The sequence below is a fragment of the Mixophyes fleayi genome, chromosome 8 (genome assembly GCF_038048845.1).
Source record: "Mixophyes fleayi isolate aMixFle1 chromosome 8, aMixFle1.hap1, whole genome shotgun sequence".
NCBI lineage: Eukaryota > Metazoa > Chordata > Amphibia > Anura > Limnodynastidae > Mixophyes > Mixophyes fleayi.
The window spans coordinates 108,847,390-108,866,779 of NC_134409.1; the positions used below are offsets into that span (position 1 = coordinate 108,847,390).

Sequence of the window (19,390 nt, forward strand, 5' to 3'; positions counted from 1 at the left end):
AGCACAGTTGGCCAGTATTGAAAAATAGGAACATTTCCATGTTTAAATCTGGTAATTGGGGACAGATTGCATGAAGTATGTTCAAGAACTTCCAGTGTGATAAAATTGTAAATTACAATGGTACAAGTTGAGATGCATCAATGTCCATGATAGACTGTGTGTGCAGTAGATTCAGCGTATCTAAGGCTCTAAGAAATATATTTTATGATTCAAACAGGCAATAACAAAAGTTGCTTTGTGAACATGGTGTATCCTTTACGTGTAATTACAGTCCGGCAGTAGCTTGGACATCTATTTGCAAGTGGTGTATCGGTTACATTACAGCCGAGACAGGCAATGAGATGGACGGCTATGTGCAAGTGGTCTATTACTTGCCGTGTATCTGATCAAGGCGCCGTAGAGGGGCAGCCCGTGTGTCTTCAGATCATAGAGGGGTCCTGCAGTTCCGCGTTGTCAGATCAGCGGGTGTTCGCACCACGTCACGGGCTGCTGGAGGTGGTGTCGGTTCCCGGGACCCCGGCATGTCCAATCCACTGGACTCGGACGATGCCTATGATTTCCTCTTCAAGATCGTGCTGATCGGGGATGCCGGCGTGGGGAAGACGTGCGTGGTGCAGCGGTTTAAGAGCGGCGTGTTCGTGGAACGACAGGGAAACACTATCGGTGTAGACTTTACCATGAAGACCCTGGACATCCAGGGGAAACGGATTAAGGTGAGAGGCGCCGGGCCAAGTGTGGGAGTCGCTTGCCTGTGTCACATAGGACTATAAGTTCCAGCATGCCTTGTTTGTTGCAAAGACTTATTATAGTTACACAACACCTGGAGAGCATCAGGTTGGTCAAGTCTATTTGTTGTGTATCAAACTGTCTATAGAACTTGGTAAACTATGTGGCAGGTGTCCCAAGATAATATCTGAGGTTGATACAGTTTGATATTTATTTATTTTGCAAAAAGTAAACAAACTTGTGTTTCAGAAATCTGCTGTATTTCTTGTGTAATGTGTAAAAGACCATCATGGACTTCTCCACTAGCACATCACTGTCTGTGTGTCTGTAAATAACGTCAGTGCTTATCATCCTCTTCAGTATTTTACAAATGGGGGTGTTATGTACCGTACACACTTGTACACGTATGTTTCTGGCCCTGAACAACAGGAAACCCCCGACCTCTACACTGCTTTCTGGATTAGTGAACTCTGCTGACTTTGTTTTTATCTGATCTCTGAAGAGAAGATTGGAGGATTACAACACTTAATTGATATTTGGACAGCACTGGAACTATTTCCAGGAAGAGTGCCCCATTTATGTTTCATGTGCTTTTAGGTATGGTTTAACAATAACAAGTTGCACAATAGATTCTATGGGGGTTGTCGGGGAAGGTGAGGTCATGGGGGCAGCAGTTGTCATTTCCTATGTCTTTGTCCCAGCAGTTTTGTACAGTGTGTTGCTTAGATCACAGGCCAGAGTGGAAAGCAGAACTGTCACATCCTGCTGTTTCTTTTACAAACATTGATTTATCAGTACGTAGAATGTGACATTGGTGTCAAGAAACCTTCATGTAACAGTGTCCTCCATTCATGTAGTTGTCCCTGAAATTTCAGGGAAATTGGGTCAGAAATGACTCACCTCGGACACTGAGGAGAAATTAAAATCAGTCTACCATGTTATGTATTACTCGAAACTTTGATTTACCTACCCATTTAACAAAATATGTTTCATAATTTTATTTTCAGACCCAGGGATACATTTTATAACTGCTTACATCTGCTGGTAAAATCTGTTTTGTTTTTGTTTTTTTTTAATTGTGAAATATTTGTTTTATCAGTGTGTCAGGTATTTGCTATTGAATTACTTGATTTTCTGGTTTGATGGACACAATAGTGAGGACAGGTGTTACCCAGAGCCTTTCATACACAATGATCAGACAGTCCAGTAAGGAAGACTCTTGTCTAGACTATGGCTTCTTATTCAAAGAATGAACATAGTACAGCTGTTGGTCTACCTAGTATATCATTATAGGAGCAACTCCTAGAGGGTTCTGTTTGCAGTGGTTGGGGGGAGAGTAAGCTGGCATTGTCTAGATGCAGTGACCAAAGCTGATTTGACACTTTTAAAGATTGTGATTGAAGTGGTTCATATGGTGTCAGATTTTGGTGTAGTGGCTACTATATATATATATATATATATATATATATATATATATATATATATATATATTCATTCTGCTAACATGGGTAATCTGCCATATACACTGTTAATTTTCTTCCCTTGCTCTTCATGATTTTTTTGTCATTTCATGTTAGGAAGAGCCAGCTTGCAATTTATTCAGTCAACATTTTAAGTAACTATATGGGGATGCTGCATGAACACTAGTCAAAGCCCTGCTTTACAGAATAAAAAAGTCCTTTCGTTATTTTCTAAGAAGTCATAGCATGCAGCATCTTTTTAAGGTACAATTGGGGGGGGGGGGGGCTGTATTCTTTGGCTAATGCCAGCTTTATCTTTTCATCTGTTTGTCTAGTTAGAGACTCTGTGCAGTTCTGAGCCATGCTCTGGGGTCCTGTCTGCACTAACAATGTTGCATACGTCGGCCAATAATCTAACATTTGGAGGATATGATAATGGGGTGTTTAGGCTGGGCTCTCTACACTATTGGGTGTCTTGAAACTGGAGATGTGTGTTCTTGTAAGGGCACTGGAGGAAAAGGGTAAAACATGAGAAATAAGTAGACTTAGAAGATACATCTGAAGATATAGATCAGCCTTGGCAGAATCTTGTTTCCTGGGCTAAAGAGACTTTCTCCTTTTGCAAACTTCATATATGCAGATCAGTTTTGGGACTTTCCTAATGGTTGCCACAACTGGTCATGTCAGGTGACTGCTTATGGCGAGCTAGGGCAATTGTCACCTCGGCATAAGTGAGGAGAGAAATAAAGAGCCAGAGGCTGATGATATACAGTAAGTGAGGCTTGCTATTCCTAGACCAGTGTTGGCTAATCTGTGACACTCCAGGTGTTGTGAAACTACAAGTCCCAGCATACCCTTCCAGCAATAAGCTGCTATATATTGGCAAGGCATTCTGGGACTTGTAGTTTCACAAACACCTGGAGTGTCACAGGCTAGCCAACACTGTCCTAGACCTTTCTAGATTTTGCCACTGGAAAAATAACTTTGTTATAGTCTTCTTAGAATTCAGTCTACTGGTACTCCTGAATTGGTGACAATAGGATCCCTATAATAATAATGGGCGACTTTTATATACTCGGCAAACTTCATCATATGGATGTTCTAGTTTAAAGAAATATTGGTTTATATATGTGTGAAATGAAGGTTGTAAAACTTATGGCGTTAAGAGTAAACAAAAAAACTATTCGGAGTATCTATTCTGTATATGGATAATATGTTCTCCCCGTGTTTGCGTGGGTTTCCTCCCACACTCCAAAACATACTAGTAGGTTAATTGGCTGCTATCAAAATTGACCCTAGTCTCTGTCCTGTCTGTCCTGTCTGTCCTGTCTGTCCTGTCTGTCCTGTCTGTCCTGTCTGTCCTGTCTGTCCTGTCTGTCCTGTCTGTCCTGTCTGTCCGTGTTAGGGAATTTAGACTGTAAGCCCCAATGGGGCAGGGACTGATGTGAATGAGTTCTCTGTACAGCGCTGCGGAATTAGTGGCGCTATATAAATAGCTGATGATGGTTCGTTGTATTGTGCCAGACTACATGGTAATTTTCCCGGTTAGAGTTTGGAAAATAGACATCAAATTTATCAATTAACAGACTCATTACAAAGGAATAATATAATGTTTCTAACAGATATAATAAAGGAACAGGAAGTTTGGGCTGTACGCGGTTAATGTCATAATGTACAGTTTTATCAAATGGTCATTATGAATGAGTTTTTTATTTTGAGCGTCCTCATCGGGTGATCTGCAAAACATTGTTCTGAAATTGGTGATTTATTTCCCTTTAAAGCCAGTGGTGGAAATGTAGAAGTGGCAGCATGGAAAATGTAGGCGAATGACATTGAGACCTTATACCACATCATTTGTCTTTTATTTTCTATATAATCCAGCTGCTGCATTTAATATTGTCCCGTTCTTCTCTGTAATTTGATAAAATGGGTAAGCGTCTTTGTGATACTGAAATACCTCCAGTTACCGTATTGTTTTATTGCTGTATCTGTTGGAGAAGTTGTGAAATTTGAATTCCCGTGAAACATCTGCTCATAGATGGAAACGCTATTTAGACACCTTAACCCATTCCTATGCAGCCTCGTTCTACACTAGGTCTCTGACTCTTTCACTTTTCTTTCAAACTTTCCTATATCTTCTAGTACAGTACAACCAGACACCACCTAATCTTAATTTCCAAGTCAAGCTCCCAGCAGGATTCTATCTATATTTATTATTGGTAGTTTTAATTTGCTGATGTCAGGGATACTTTTGCATGTAGAAGAAATATAATGCTCTAGATCAGTGATGGACAAACTACAGCATTAAAATATGCATAAAATTATTAGGGCCGACCCTGTGTGTCAGAACCTTCATTTTTATGCCTTCCCAGGTATTTCCTTCATTACACTTCATCCTCCTTCTTAAAAGGACACTTCGTATGTCAATCACTCAAACACCTGCCCGCCCCCTAATGGCTGAAAGTCATGTGAGAAGAGATGGGCTGGGCCATATACTAAGGCGGATTTCGATTGGCTGCTGTGTTGTCAGTTAGTGGCTCACCAGGAAGACGGATCTGCATCAACCTGCTGAAATAAGTGCTGTGTCTGTACGATCGCTGCACTTATAGAGGTAACACTGCTCTATAACACCCTCCCGCCCCATTCAAAAAAAATTGTCTTATATATTTCAATATTTGAGTTTTTTAATAAATTATATTGGCCCGCCTAAAGTTTTACTTTTTTATTTGGCCCGCTCCTGAAAAAGTTTGCCCATCACTGATCTAGATAATAGGATAGTGATGGGATAATACACATTTACTGAAATGGGAGTTGGCCTCTAAAGATTGGTGCTAAGACCACATGTAGACAGTTTTTGCTACATGTAGTTTTAACACTGAATTTAATATAGTTGGACTTTTAAATGGTGTGTGGTGAAGAAGGTTTAATTGATGAGGATGCAGCTCATCAATTCAGTAAAAACTGGTGACATCACGGAGACAATTCTCTACTGGTACTGATGGGCTGCATTCTCAATATAATCATTTGTCCCCATGTTTGTCTGAACTGGCATGGCTGCTCCCACTTTGTCATCATCACCATTTATTTATATAGCGCCACTAATTCCGCAGCTCGCTCAAATCAGTCCCTGCCCCATTGGGCCTTACAGTCTAAATTCCTTAACACACACACACACACACACACACACACACACACGCACACGTCAATTTGATAGTAGCCAATTAACCTACCAGTATGTATTTGGAGTGTGGGAGTAAACCAGAGCACTTGGAGGAAACCCATGCAAACACGGGGAGAACATACAAACTCCTCACAGATAAGGCCAAGGTTGAGAACTCATGACCCCAGTGCTGTGAGGCAGTGCTAACCACTGAGCCATTACATTAATGTAAGGCAGAATGATTTATTTACTTTACATGTAAAAATCAAGCCTAATTTTATTGTATGTAGATTTTGTAAAATGTCTGAAGGACAAATATTTTTCAATTTATAGCAATGTTTCATTTAGAAAAATCCTCTTTTTAAATGGGACTTTATAAACTAGGAAAATGCTGCCTGTCCACGTGTAATTGTAGTCTTTGGACCTATGATTAATCACGAACACGCAGCCAGATCAAGAAATATCTTTGTTTGGAAGTAGTCTCAGATAATAGGTTTTATTTAATCTCTTTAAGTAGCAGCAATTGCCACATAAGCTTATGTATTGTATACAGCATGACCTATCAATTAAATGTCGAAGTTTCTTAATGTTTGTGAAACTTTGTTCTTGGCGGTTTCTGTATTAACTATAGACTTCATGAGCAAGGAAATTAATAAACGATAATTCAAGAATCGAAATATAATCCATAGTTTTTTTTTTGTTTTTGTTTTATGTGATATCTCACATCTCTCTCCCCTCCGCTCTGTACTCAATGCGGCCACAAGACTCATCTTCCTCTCACGCCGCTCCTCCTCTGCCTCCCCTCTCTGCCTCGCCTTACACTGGCTTCCCTTCCCCTACAGAATCCTTTTCAAACTCCTCACCACCACTTACAAGGATCTCTCCCACTTTACAGCCCCCTACATCTCTAACCACCTCTCCATTCACACTCCTGCCCGCTCCCTGCGCTCAGCCAATGATCGACGCCTCTCCTCCACTCTTATCACCTCTTCCCACTCCAGAATCCAAGATTTTTCCCGTGCTGCCCCCCCTTCACTGGAATGACCTCCCTCGTTCCATCCGCCTCTCTTCTACTCTGTGCTCCTTCAAACGTGCACTGTAAACCCACCTCTTCCTTAAAGCCTACCAACCATCCGCATAACCCCTTCATCTCCTCCACTCGCTCCCCTTGTGCCTGTTCTGTTTTCCCTCCCTTAGGATGTAAGCTCACTTGAGCAGGGCCCTCTTTCCTCCTGTCTCCTCACCTGTTCTTCTGCTCCGTGTTTATTGCTTTACTGCCTGGAGTTCCTGAAGTACTGGTATCTCTGTTTATTGTTTTGTACTGTTTCACCCTGTATAGTGTACTGTTTGTATGGTGTACGGCGCTGCTGAAATCTTGTGGCGCCTAACAAATAAAGGATAATAATAATAATAATAATAGTGGCTTGACTTTATATTGTTTATTGCTGCAGGTTACAGAAACTTTTTTTTAGTACCAGGAGGGTCAAAAATGCCCCCAGAACTTTGTAGCTACATTGTAGTTTCACAGCTTCATAGGGAGAATTCTGCAGACTCATCACTTGCAATTTGATTGTGCCATTGCAATATTTCTTGTGACCAAGATACTTTTGGATGCCTCACACGGCTGTAATAGTACAGTTAGACCAGAGGGACCTGAGCGAAGTATGAACCCCTCCCTTTATTCAATTATATTTATATCACAGTTCCCGTGCCTTGGGCTTGAGTATTTAGCAATATGTGGACTGACTCATCCAGAGTCACAGTATTCGCTTACAGCATCTAATGTTTTTAATATTATCTTCCTCTACTGTAGAAAGTGTGGAAAGAACTTTTTTCTTCTATTCTGTTTACAAAGTGCACTAGGTGCTATAACAAATTTTCTAAAAACTTTCAAGTTTTCTTTAACGGACAGCTAAACTTAATATACTGTGTGTGTATATAATTTTCTCATGCATTGACAGAATTTGAGATGCTTAACATAATTACATATAAGCTCCTGAATTCTGCACACATTCTACGTTTGTACGTTTTAGCAGCTGTTCTTTTTGATACGTCCGCTTGAATTTTAGGTTTAGTGGTTGTTTAAAGTGTTGTGCAATTTAAGATCAGCTTGTACTAGTTGCACTTTCAAGCTTAGAGATGATCCAATCAATTTGAGGTGTCGGGTAACACAGCTGCAAAGATGAGCGGTTGACTGCAGAACAGGTAAATCAATATACCAGAGCTATTGTGCCAGAGTAAACTCCCTCTAACCCGGGACTTCATGTTTTCATAAGCAAATACTCTGAAAGTGCAGATGTTTCAGTCTGCTGAATAGGCTTCTTTATTGTGTGATGGGGTGATTTATGAAAGCAACTGAAAATTGGTTCATACCTTTTGATTGGTGTAATTTTTTTCTTTTCTTTTTTCTTTCTGAATTTTAATACAATTTGCTGTTACGTGAAACCTTTTGAAGGAATTCTAGTGATATTCAGTATAATGGTAAATGTTTATGGTGGGCAACGTCTGGTGATCCAGTTCCGACTGGAAAGTGTTAAGACTTTGATGTGATTCTGTGTACTGTCCTGCAACGTTTGTGTCCTCCGCGAAGCCATACATGGAATGAAGTGGCGTACTACAAATGTAGAATAAGTTGGTGATTGCACATTACAGATGTCGTTGTGTTTTTTCTGTTCACCAGTTGCAGATCTGGGACACGGCTGGACAAGAACGCTTTCGCACCATAACGCAGAGTTACTACAGGAGCGCCAACGGTGCCATCATCGCCTATGACATTACCAAGAAGAAATCATTTGTGTCCATCCCTCGCTGGATAGAGGATGTCAAGAAGTACGCTGGCTCTAACATCGTGCAGCTGCTGATAGGTGTGTGAAAGTTTGCACTTGTTTTACGAGGTGTTTGTATTTAACGGAATTAAATGTAAAAAAGAGTGGCCCCCAAGCTTCTTAATCAACCCTAATGCTGCCAGCCTAGGCAGGTACTAGCAAAACTGGAGGGACAAAAAGCGTGGAGTCCCTCCGATTTTATTATTACCAGCGCTAGGCTTTACCAGCTGGGCTGGTGGCACTGTGAGAAGGGAAACCGCAGCATGGGTTGCCCCTGCCCATAATGCTAAACCAGTCCTAGGCTGGTCAGTATGGGGATGGAACAAGACCTCCCCCACTAGCATGGTCAGGCTAGTGGATGAGGGGGTTAGTGGATGAGTAGTTCTACAAGTACCAGCATACCCATGACTGCCATGCCTGCTAGGACCTGTAGTGCACACAAAGAAAAATGTAAATAAAGTACACACTGTTGTAAACAGAACTTTAATTGAAATAAAAACACCCCAAACATCCCTACGTCACCCTATTATTTATTATCTACATTAGATCCAATGATCTTGCAGAATAAAAACAATAAATACATTCATGGTCTACATCTGTAATACATCCATGGTTTCTTTGCAAAAATACAAAACTCAGGAATACTCTGCAATACTAGCTCTGAAGAGTCCACCGCATGGTGAGCTGCACTGGTCCTATTATTACATGGGGATTTCCCACAACGAGTTCAGGCTGTGGGAAATTCCCATGTTTGTTTTGCCAAGCAAGGATCACTGGATCTAGTACAGATGACGTTGGATGTAGATGAGCAATAAATAGGATACATGAGGGATGTTTTGGTGTGAATTTATTTCAAGTAAAGCACTGTTTACAACGGTTTGTGTTTTATTTACATTTTTATTCTTTTAGGTGCACATTTCTTCTCAAGTGCCAGCATGCCCTGGCAAGCCATGGGTATGCTGGTGCTTGTAGTACTACAAGAACCAACATGCCCAGACACTTAATTACAGCCTGGTCATGCTGGGACCTGTAGTGCACCAAGAGGACTGGCGGGGGGGGGGTTCCTGTTCTCGCTAGGGAATCCAGCCCCTTGTGACCAGCCTGGGGCTGGTTTAGCATTATGGGCAGGGGAAAGCCACATCATTGCTGGTTTAAATATAATGCTTATATCGACATTGTGACTGTCTACATTTTAACCCCGTCAACCTAATGAACATGTTGACGTTATGGTGTCAACATTTTGAATGTCAATATGTTCATTGTCGACATTCCGACTATATCCTGGGTTTATATCGTGTGGTTTAAATATTTGTTGCCATGGATTACAGCAGCTCTCTCCATTGGATACAAATGTGTCCAGAATACAAATCAACCTCGCCCGATATAAATGTCTGAAAAGTACAGATGGATTCAATCAATAAAAACACTATTTGCATTAAGTTGCAGGAGGATGTTAACTAGCTTATTGTCTGAAGATGGAATATAATTGTTAGTCGGCATTGGAGGGTTATACTCCTCTGGCCTGTAGTAGAACCTGTGTAGAGAAAAGGTGAATTGTCTGGGTCCTTACGATGAATATATTCTTCTCTAGGCCTTATTGTTTCCTGAGTGTAATAACAATCCACTAACACCTGTTATCCATGGCCATGACTAAGCTGTCATCCAGCTGTCCCCAGGAGATCCATATGCCCTTTATCATCCTCAACACTCATAAACGGCACAAAGGAATTGTTCTGTCAATAAAGGCAGCTGAAAACCTATTAAGAAACAGGTTATCTATTGACTAAGCAGAGTGGAAGTCAGGGCTGTGCTTGTTTTTTCATAATGATATTGAAATCGCTTCCCTGATTGTCATTGCAGTGGTTAGAAGAAGCATTCAGTCCTTTGGCATTTTTTATTTTCTTACACCATGGAATAAAAATTGATTAGGTAATTCTTACCACAGCTCAATAGAAAATGCTGTCAAGTAAAGCTCAAACATTTTTTTTGATTTAATAACCAATAAATGACATTTCATTACACAAGCATTCAGGGGAGAGCTGGTACATTTATCCCTGGGGAAGGGGGGCGAGACTGGACCCAGCAGCCTATTAGGAACATTTTAAAGGGAAAAATGCAGGTAGCCTAGTGACCCAGCCCAAGGTAGCCAGTATGGGATTGGCCCAGGGTAGGGGTGATGCCCCCTTGCCCTCCAACCTAGCCAGCCGCTGCAAGCATTCACCCCTTCTGTCAGTAAGATGAACCTGAAATCAACCCTGGAGTAATCTGTTGTCTTTAGAAGTCACTTTGTACAACCGAAACGGTTTCAGTTGATCTCACAATAACGATACCAATCTGAGAGGTCTAGTTCTATAATTGGTGCATATCCAAACAGGTAGTTTGTCCTAGAGTTTAAAGGCATTTAAGCAAATCTGATTAAAAGGTTATTTAAAAGCATTGATCACAGCAGATATAAGATGACTTTAAAGATTTAATATCGCCTGGACCACTGTCAAGTCCATCCTAAAAAATGGAGAGACTATGGCGCAAACTGTGAGTTTGTCTAGAGTAGGACATCAACCACATGAAACCTCACTTGGTTTGCTCAAAAGCATTTGGAGGAAGATTCTATGGTAGGAGACCAAGACTGAACTGTTTGGCCTCCATTATTATTTACATAATGGCACCATATTATGTAGTGCTGCAGAATCATCCACAGCGGTCTCTGCCCCCATTGGAGCTTACAGTCTAAGTTCCGAAGCACACACAGACGCTATGGCAGTGGTTCCCAAACTGTGCGCCGCGTCTCCCTGGGGTGCCGCGGTGATCTCACAGGGGTGCCTCGGCCAGGGCCAGTTGTAAGCAAGTCAGGGGACTACCCGGTAATTATTTTGGCTTAGGGGTGCCTTGAAAAAATTATGGAGACCCTAAGGGTGCCTCGAACTGAGAAAGTTTGGGATCCACTGCCCTATGGTCCATTTAAGTCCACAGCCAATTAATGTAACGGTATGTTTTTTGACTTTGTAGGTTTTCTCCAGGCACTCCAATTTCCTCTCAAACACCACACAGGAAGGACCCTAGTCGGGAATGAACTCCATAACCCCAGCATGGTGAGGCAGCAATGCTAATCATTGTGCTGCTGTTTGGTGTTTCATGCCATGAACCCGCTTCCTAGTGAAGTATGTTGAGGGAAGCATACTGCAATAGGAATGGTACTTTGCTTCAGAGCCTGGAAAACTTGTTATAATAGAGGGCAAAACAGGTGGAGTATCTGGAATGGGTTCAGTTCCCTACTAGCACCAGACTAAAACAATGTTTGATTTGGCAGTGTAATGTTGTGTACAATGTCCTGATTCCCTCACAGGAACATAGAATAATTAATGTCCCAGTAAGCTAATAAATTCACCTGTGCTGAAAGAAAGCAAAGTGTGTGTGTACTGTGGCACCTTACACATCTACAATAATAATGTATTTCTGGTGTGGCCTGAGAACTGGTGCCTTGGGAGACACTTGTTTCCCCCAGACTTCTCCATTTTCCCCTACATATATTTAAGGTCTCTTTCTCTAGACCAGTGTTGGCTAACCTGTGACACTCCAGGTGTTTGTGAACTACAAGTCCCAGCATGCTTTGACAATATATAGCAGCTTATTGCTGGAAGGGTATGCTGGGACTTGTAGTTTCACAAACACCTGGAGTGTCACAGGTTAGCCAACACTGCTCTAGAGAGATGTCAGAAGCTGCTAAATTTATCATGCGCTAAAAAAACGTAACCATTTGGTAATGAAGAGGAAATAAAAAGCAATGAGATTTTTTTCAAACTATCTGTTTATATGGTCCCCCAATGTTTGTGTGAGTTTCCTCCGCGCCCACGGATTTCCTCCAACACTCCAAAAACGTACAAGTAGGTTAAATTGGCTGATAAGATTAACCCTAGCCTGTGTGTGTTAGGGAATTTAGACTGTAAGATCCACTGGGGCAGGTACTGATGTGAGTGAGAGCTCTGCAGAATTGGTGGCGTAATGTAAATAATTGATGAAAAATATAAAAGTGAATATAATCCGTGACATCCAGTATACTGAATAAGAAAACATGTACTGTATACTTGCCCATTAAAGGAAAAAAAAAAAAAATCCTGGTACAAATCTTATAGTAAAAATATTTTAAAACTGTGTCTTTTATATATAAAAAATATCATTTATAGCATTCGAAAATAGAAATGGAGGGGTCCTGATACATTGTCATTGTATCATTGTACACTAACAAAAGCTTAGTACCACTTCCTGGAAACTGCCTATTGTGGATAGTACACAGGTCTATGTTTAGAGCTGATGCTGCCTTAGGCACTGTGCTGAAAATGTAGTAATTTAGTGTTTGTTTATGCCTATAACTCTACATTATTTTTGCTTGGGGGTGGGGTGGTGGCAAAGAAACAATAAGTAATAAAATCGGCAGAAAAACATTACTTACTGAGCTAGAGGTGGTGAAATTCTGTATACATTATTATATATAGTCACAGGGGTTAGCATTTCTGCCTCACAGTATTGTAGTCATGCATTCAATTCCCAACCAAGACCTTGTGTGGGGAGTTTTCATGTTCTCCCCATGTTTGCTTGCTTTTCCTCCCACACTCCAAAACATACTGAATTAACCTTAGTGTGTCTGTGTTAGGGAATTTAGAATGCAAGCTCCAATGGGGTGTAGGTACTAATGTGAATAACAAGTATTCTCTGTACAGTGCTGTGTAAATAAAGGATGATATAGCCTTTGAGGAAGTATAAGGTCACCCTTCTAACTGCTGCCTCTCGCCCCACAGGTAACAAGTCTGATATGCATGAATTTCGAGAAGTCCAGCTCGATGAAGCCGAAGACTTGGCCAAACATTATGACATCATCAGTGCCATTGAGACATCCGCCAAGGATTCCAGCAACGTGGAAGAGGCCTTTGTGAAGATGGCCACGGAGCTGATGATGCGGCACGGCGGGCCAGTATTCAGTGAAAAATCCACAGACAGCATAAAACTCGATAGCAAAGACATGGCTGGAGAATCTTGGAGTTGTGGCTGTTGATGAATGCTTTTATTAGCATATTATAGGTAGCCAATTCTATAATTGCCTGGAATTAGTATGGCTATAGATTGTGTCATCCGGTTATTGGCACTCCAGTTGTTGAACTACGTCTCCCAACATGTTTTGTTGATTCCATCTTGGGAGTTATAGTTCAACTGTAGCATGGAAATACTGGCTGCCTAACTCTGCTATATATGTCCTCCCATGTTCTTAGAAAACCTGCTCAACTGTTATTTTCAAAGTTCTACCTGAAACTTTAAATTATGTAGACAGGAGTAGGTAAGGGATCAATAACTGAAAATGTTGTGGAACTGGCTTCCACAGCTGTGAATTACGCAGAGCCTGGCAGTCCTGCACACTGTACCACACCGAATGCCTTTTAGTCACTGGGTTCAGAACCCTAGTTGATTCTTTGAAGTACCACGTGATTTTAATAACTCCTGTATGAAATTCTTTCAGAATGTGGCAGTGAGCCACAGACCGTACAATACTTGTAGGACCACCTGCGTTTTTGCAGACATTTTTTTTCTAAAGTTTGTAAAACTTGGAACAATTTTTTTTTTTTTCTTTTCAATACCCAATCCTTGGGCTTATTACTTGGAGTCATTCCTGAATTTTTAAAACCTTTTGGGGCGACGTACAGAACATTTCAAGACTGGGAATTATGTGCAATGTCTTAATCATTAAATACTATCTCTTAACAGGTCAGATAATTTCTGAAATTTGACTTAGGAAGGTTTTTTGTTTTTTTTCTGCTCTTAAATAGATATATATTTATCACCAGCAAATGAGTTTGAAATAAATAATTTTAAATGCACGCGTGACTCTTGTGTCAGAAAATTGAGCAAAGTCCTGAATACAGGAACAAAAAATGGATTGTCTTGAGGGTTACTAAAAAGTGGATTCTTTTCACAGAAGCCTAAAGTGTGTGTGTGTGTGTGTGTGTAATGTATGTATGTATGTATGTATGTATATATATATATATATGATACAGAAACGGTGCGCACGAAAGTTAAAAGTTCAGTATTTGGTGGTGCTAATTCTTAATCGTTGTACAAGTCCACGATACTTTAAACACCAGCAGACCGTACTCTGCGCGTCATTCCCTTCAAACACCCGATCTCCACGGGGAAACAGCAACGCACCTATAACATCAAAAAGACAGGGGCGCTTCCATGGTGTAAAATGTTTATTTCCAAAACATTAAAATTACACGTACCAGAACTGAAAAGTTTTCAGGCATAAATCAGTAGGTATCTAGCATCCAAGTGGGGATATCATATCAGTGTGATCCTCACAGATATTCCACAATCACCTCTACGCGTTTCATCCTTGAGGACTTCGTCAGGAGAAGTCCTCAAGTCCTCAGCTTCATATACTATTTCAGTTGGCTTTAATATCTGGTGGCACCTGAGGCAGTAGAGGTGAGCAATGAGTGAAAGGCCACCAAGGAAGGTGTTTCTGAGAGAGGCAGGTGGTTTACATTTATTACAAATATTGGGGGAGATTCGGTTACCCTCCAGCATTCGTAGCAACCTCGCACAGTGTGTGTCTATAGGATGTTTATGGCAATCTTCATTCATTTTGCTTACACTGCAGAGGTACATGCAAATATGACTTTTCTGTACCATAACTGTGCAGAATTACATAGCCACAAGGTTCTATAGGAACCTTATGTTATTTGAATCTCCCGCCATATTTTTGAGTGGACAGTGCGCTGCTCCATAAGTGTCCGCATCAAGGAAAAATGCCAAAACATTACTCCATAGATGGTATGATGTTCCCTCCAGATTACACACTATATACCCACAAACAAGTGCTGCTTGTTGGAGAAGGTGTAGCCAAACTGGAACCTTCGTGCATATTTGGTGGGATTGTCCCAAAATACGCCCATACTAGACAGCAGTCCTCACACTAGCTTCAGCAATCCTTGACATCCCCATACCCTCCGATCCTAAGCATGTCCTGTTACCACTGCCTCTACCAGATCTCCCCTCTAATGCCCACAAACTCCTCCGACATATCATTAGCGCTGACACTCGTCAAATAGCTGCTGCCTGGAAACATTTCACACCAAACACTCCAGATGGTCTGTGGTTGGGTTTGGCATAGCTATCAGATGGAACATATCACCAGCATACTGAGGGGCTCCTCTGTGTCCTTCTATAAAGTCTGGTCCCTATGGGCTTCTTAACTCAACCAACCTTTGCACCAATTCTGGCAGGAACCTGGAGCAGAACCACCACCTAAGACCATTCCTTCTAGCTTGTTGCGTGAATTCCCTATTCTTCCACCCACCCTCCCTCCCCCTATTATCCTATATCACACCCGTTCCTTTTCTCTCTTTTCCTCCACTGTTTGAAATGTTAAAAATGACATCTTTACAGTTCCAGATCGGTGCAGTTAATTTCCTACTGTAAAAGCACTGAGTGTTGTACATCCTGTATCAATATATGTAAAAACTATGTAACTGATGTACCTTTCAAGAATTTTAAGATGTTACTAATAAAAGTGTTTATATAAAAAAAAAAAAACCCCACTGACAAGTGAAGTGAATAACATTGATCTTGTTACAATGGCACCTGTCAAGGGGTTTGATATATTAGGCAGCAAGAGAACAGTCAGTTCTTAAATTTGATGTATTGGAAGTAGGAAAAATGGACACGGGGAAATATCTGAGCGACTTTGACAATGGGCAATTTGTGATGGCTAGATGACTGGGTCAGAATGTCTCCAAAAACAGATTTTGTGGGGGATGATACCAATATGCAGTGGTTAGTAACTTCCGAAATTAGACCAATGAAGGACAAGCAGTGAACTAGCGACAGGGTCATCAGGACCCAAGGCTCATTGATGTGCATGCTGACTCCTGTCCACTACTGAAAGCACCTACAATGGGCATGTGAGCACCACAACTGGACCATATAGCAATGGAAGAAGGTGGCCTGTTCTGATGAATCATGCCAATGGAGGGTAGTGTGATGCTCTGGGACATGTTCTGCTGGGAAATCTGTTACTTTGTCTGCAACGATGTTAAGGTAGCCGGTATGTGTCAAAGTACAGCAATGGTATTCCCTGATGACAGTTGTCTCTTTCAGCAGGATAATGGACCTGCCACACTACAAAAATTGTTCAGGAACATTACAGAGTTCAAGGTGTTAACATAAGCTCTAAATTTCCCCAGATCTCAATCCGATCCAGCAGCTGTGGGTTGTGCTACAAAAACAAGTCAAAATCATGAAAGCTACATGACTTAAAGGAGCTGCTGCCAACATCTTGGTGTCATATTCCACAGGACACCTTCAAAGGTCCATGCCTTGAGCAGGTACAGCTGTTTTGGTGGCATAAGGGGGACCTACACAATAGGTAGTGGTTTTAATGTTGAAGCTGATAGGTGTATAGTTTAGTCCACCAAAACAGAGCCAGGGGATTTCCTCAAATTCCCCTTATAATGAAATTGGTCTGAACTATACCTGATATGAAAGATGTATGATCATACCCATCATGCATGCTTCTTCTTGCTACAGTGTTAAGTTGTCTCTATGCTACATTAAACATGCCCCTGCCCAGAAATTTACACCAACTGTAACTAAAGTGCTATATCTGGCAACATATAACATTTGGGGCTTAGGAGAAGATTGATTCAAGGCCTTTCATCTCATTACAGCCAACTTGGAAAGCAGGTCATCACCCTTTATTTATATAGCGCCACTAATTTTGCAATACTTTACAGTGAACTCATTCACATTAGTCCCTGCCCCATTGGAGCTTACAGTCTAAATTCCCTAACATACACACAGACAGAGAGACACTAATTTGATAGCAGCCAATTAACCTACTAGTATGTGTTTTGTAGTGTGGGAGGAAACCCATGCAAACTGCACACAGATAAGGCCATGTTTGGGAATTGAACTCATGATCCCAGTGCTGTAAGGCAGAAGTGCTAACCACTTAGCCCCAGTGCTGTCATAAACATTTAACCCAGAGACATGTTCCAGATCAAGGAAGTGCTGTCCAGGTTGGGCATTGAGGGTCAGATTTCTTTGGTGGAATGTACTTCTGCCCAGAAGGAATACAGAAATGTATTCTTGTACTAGCAATGTTTGATATACTTCCAATGTTTAATTTAACAAAACACCTGTACATTAGGGGGAAAAAAAAAATAGCTTGGCAAAATCCAATGTTTACACATGGAGGCACCACGCTGGACACAATATACACAATGCAGCCATCCTAGACACACACTCCTCCACTCTGGTCTGTAATTTACACATCTCATTCCCAGTTCTTAAATTGTACAAAACAGAGAAAGTCAGAGAAATTGATTTTATGGTAAGTAAAAATCCTATTATTCCTTGCACACACATTAAGTTAGATGCTGCTGTGAGCAGACGTTCCTGTGACACAGATATGATCAGTCAGAGCCAATGTACTGAAAGCTGGCACCTGTCGTATGTATGTATGTATGTATGTATGTATGTATGTATGTATGGCGCCATTAGCATGCTCCTGCCTGTATATTGGCTGTTCTGAATACTCATAGGGGTCCAGGAGATGGTCAACTTCATGCAGACATGTAAAAAAAAGAGGAATATAAAAGAAATCGTACAGCTGTAACAGTAAAGAGGTGCTGTGTGCTCAGCTATGTCTAATGTGCAGTAGTGTATAAGCAACACATCTGCTTTCAATGTCTAATGCTTTCTTGATAATGCCTATATCTCAGTGCTCATCAGGCCTGCCATCTATCCACTTTAATCTTCATTGAACCTTTGGTGATTAGACTATGATCAAATCCAGGTACAGGGCAAATGTACAGCTTGTTCAGAATATAAAATAGTACTCTACGCAAACTATCTTGCTTACATTGTATAAAACACTTGCTGAATTGACAAACCTACTTACTGGAGTTACAGTATAGTGCTCTACTGGTTACAAAATTAAGATAGATAAAACAGAAGCCATAGACTTAAACAATTCCCAACAATATGAAGAAGCTTCTTGAATTAAATTTCATTTTTAAATGCAACCTCAAACTGAAATATCACCAAGACTTACTCTGTAATACCAGGCTAATTATCCCCCTATGATTGTTCCAGGTAGCTAAATCGATCTTCTAATTCCTTGGCTATACCATATCAACTCTGGTAAAGTAGCCCAGGTATGATATTCATTTCATGTTCCTTCAACATACTTCATTATGTGTTTGGGAATAGGAATGCCCTGGAGCTAGATTGCATATTTTGCAGAAACAGTCTCCAGCCAGTTGCCTGGGTATTCCCAACTTTAAAAAGTAAAAATTAACCTCATATCTTGCTCAATGTGTCCAATGGCATTCAGCGTTAATCTAGACTGCTCTGGAAGCAGAATGTATTGCACAAGCATCTCTATTCTTCTCTGGCATTTGAAGCACCATTGTCCTTACTTTAAAAGGCAACCCACATCATTTTGAGACTATGCCAAAGAAAGAAAGGGAAAAAAAAAATAAAACGACGACCCTTATCCCTTCCACTGGATGGGGGAACCTTCAGATAATAGAGACTTAGCTCCTTCTCCAATCTTATTATTTTTCTGACATTGAAACAAAACCATAACCGTTTAAAAGCAGATGCATGCAGTCTGCCAGTTCACACCTTGCACAGTAGAAGCAGCCGGCTAGGAGTCCCTGCATCTGATCACATGATGCAGCTCCCAGTCTTATAGCTGCGATCACAGCTTCGGCGCCATAACCCAAGCCTATCAGACACTGGGCCCTGCATCGACAGCTATAGCCAAAAGGCATTTTCTTTTATAAATTTCAGATTTTGAGATGCATTTACAAGTACAGCATTAGTTCAGCAGCATTATAGATGTGTTGATTGAGAACAGCAAACTTTTTCATAAATGTGTTATTTGGACATGTCGATGTCCGTCATGGACATCACTATTTTTCTTAATTTGCATACATAAATCAATAGCTAGAAGAAAAAAAACAACCTCTATTCCACTTAGAAGCAGGGTTTCAATATAAAAACAAAAAAAAATAATATCAGTACTTTATAATGCTGCAAGACTTTCTTTGGGCAGTAAATTGTGTTTACATTATGAACATGTCTGCTTAGGGGTCCAGAGCCTGTCTGATCACTACAGGGCAATCCGATGACTCTCAGGGCCTGTAATTAATAAATAGCAACTT

The 19,390-nt window shown here is 40.9% G+C and overlaps 1 protein-coding gene across 1 annotated transcript; it reads left to right on the forward strand.

Moving 5' to 3' along the window:
• Positions 1-382: 382 nt before the first annotated feature.
• Positions 383-14,035, forward strand: RAB43 (RAB43, member RAS oncogene family). The gene is made up of 3 exons (XM_075183140.1): positions 383-713; positions 8,027-8,210; positions 12,965-14,035. Exons 1-3 carry the CDS (start codon positions 522-524, stop codon positions 13,216-13,218), a joined length of 630 nt encoding a protein of 209 aa, XP_075039241.1. The 5' UTR covers positions 383-521; the 3' UTR covers positions 13,219-14,035.
• Positions 14,036-19,390: the final 5,355 nt, after the last annotated feature.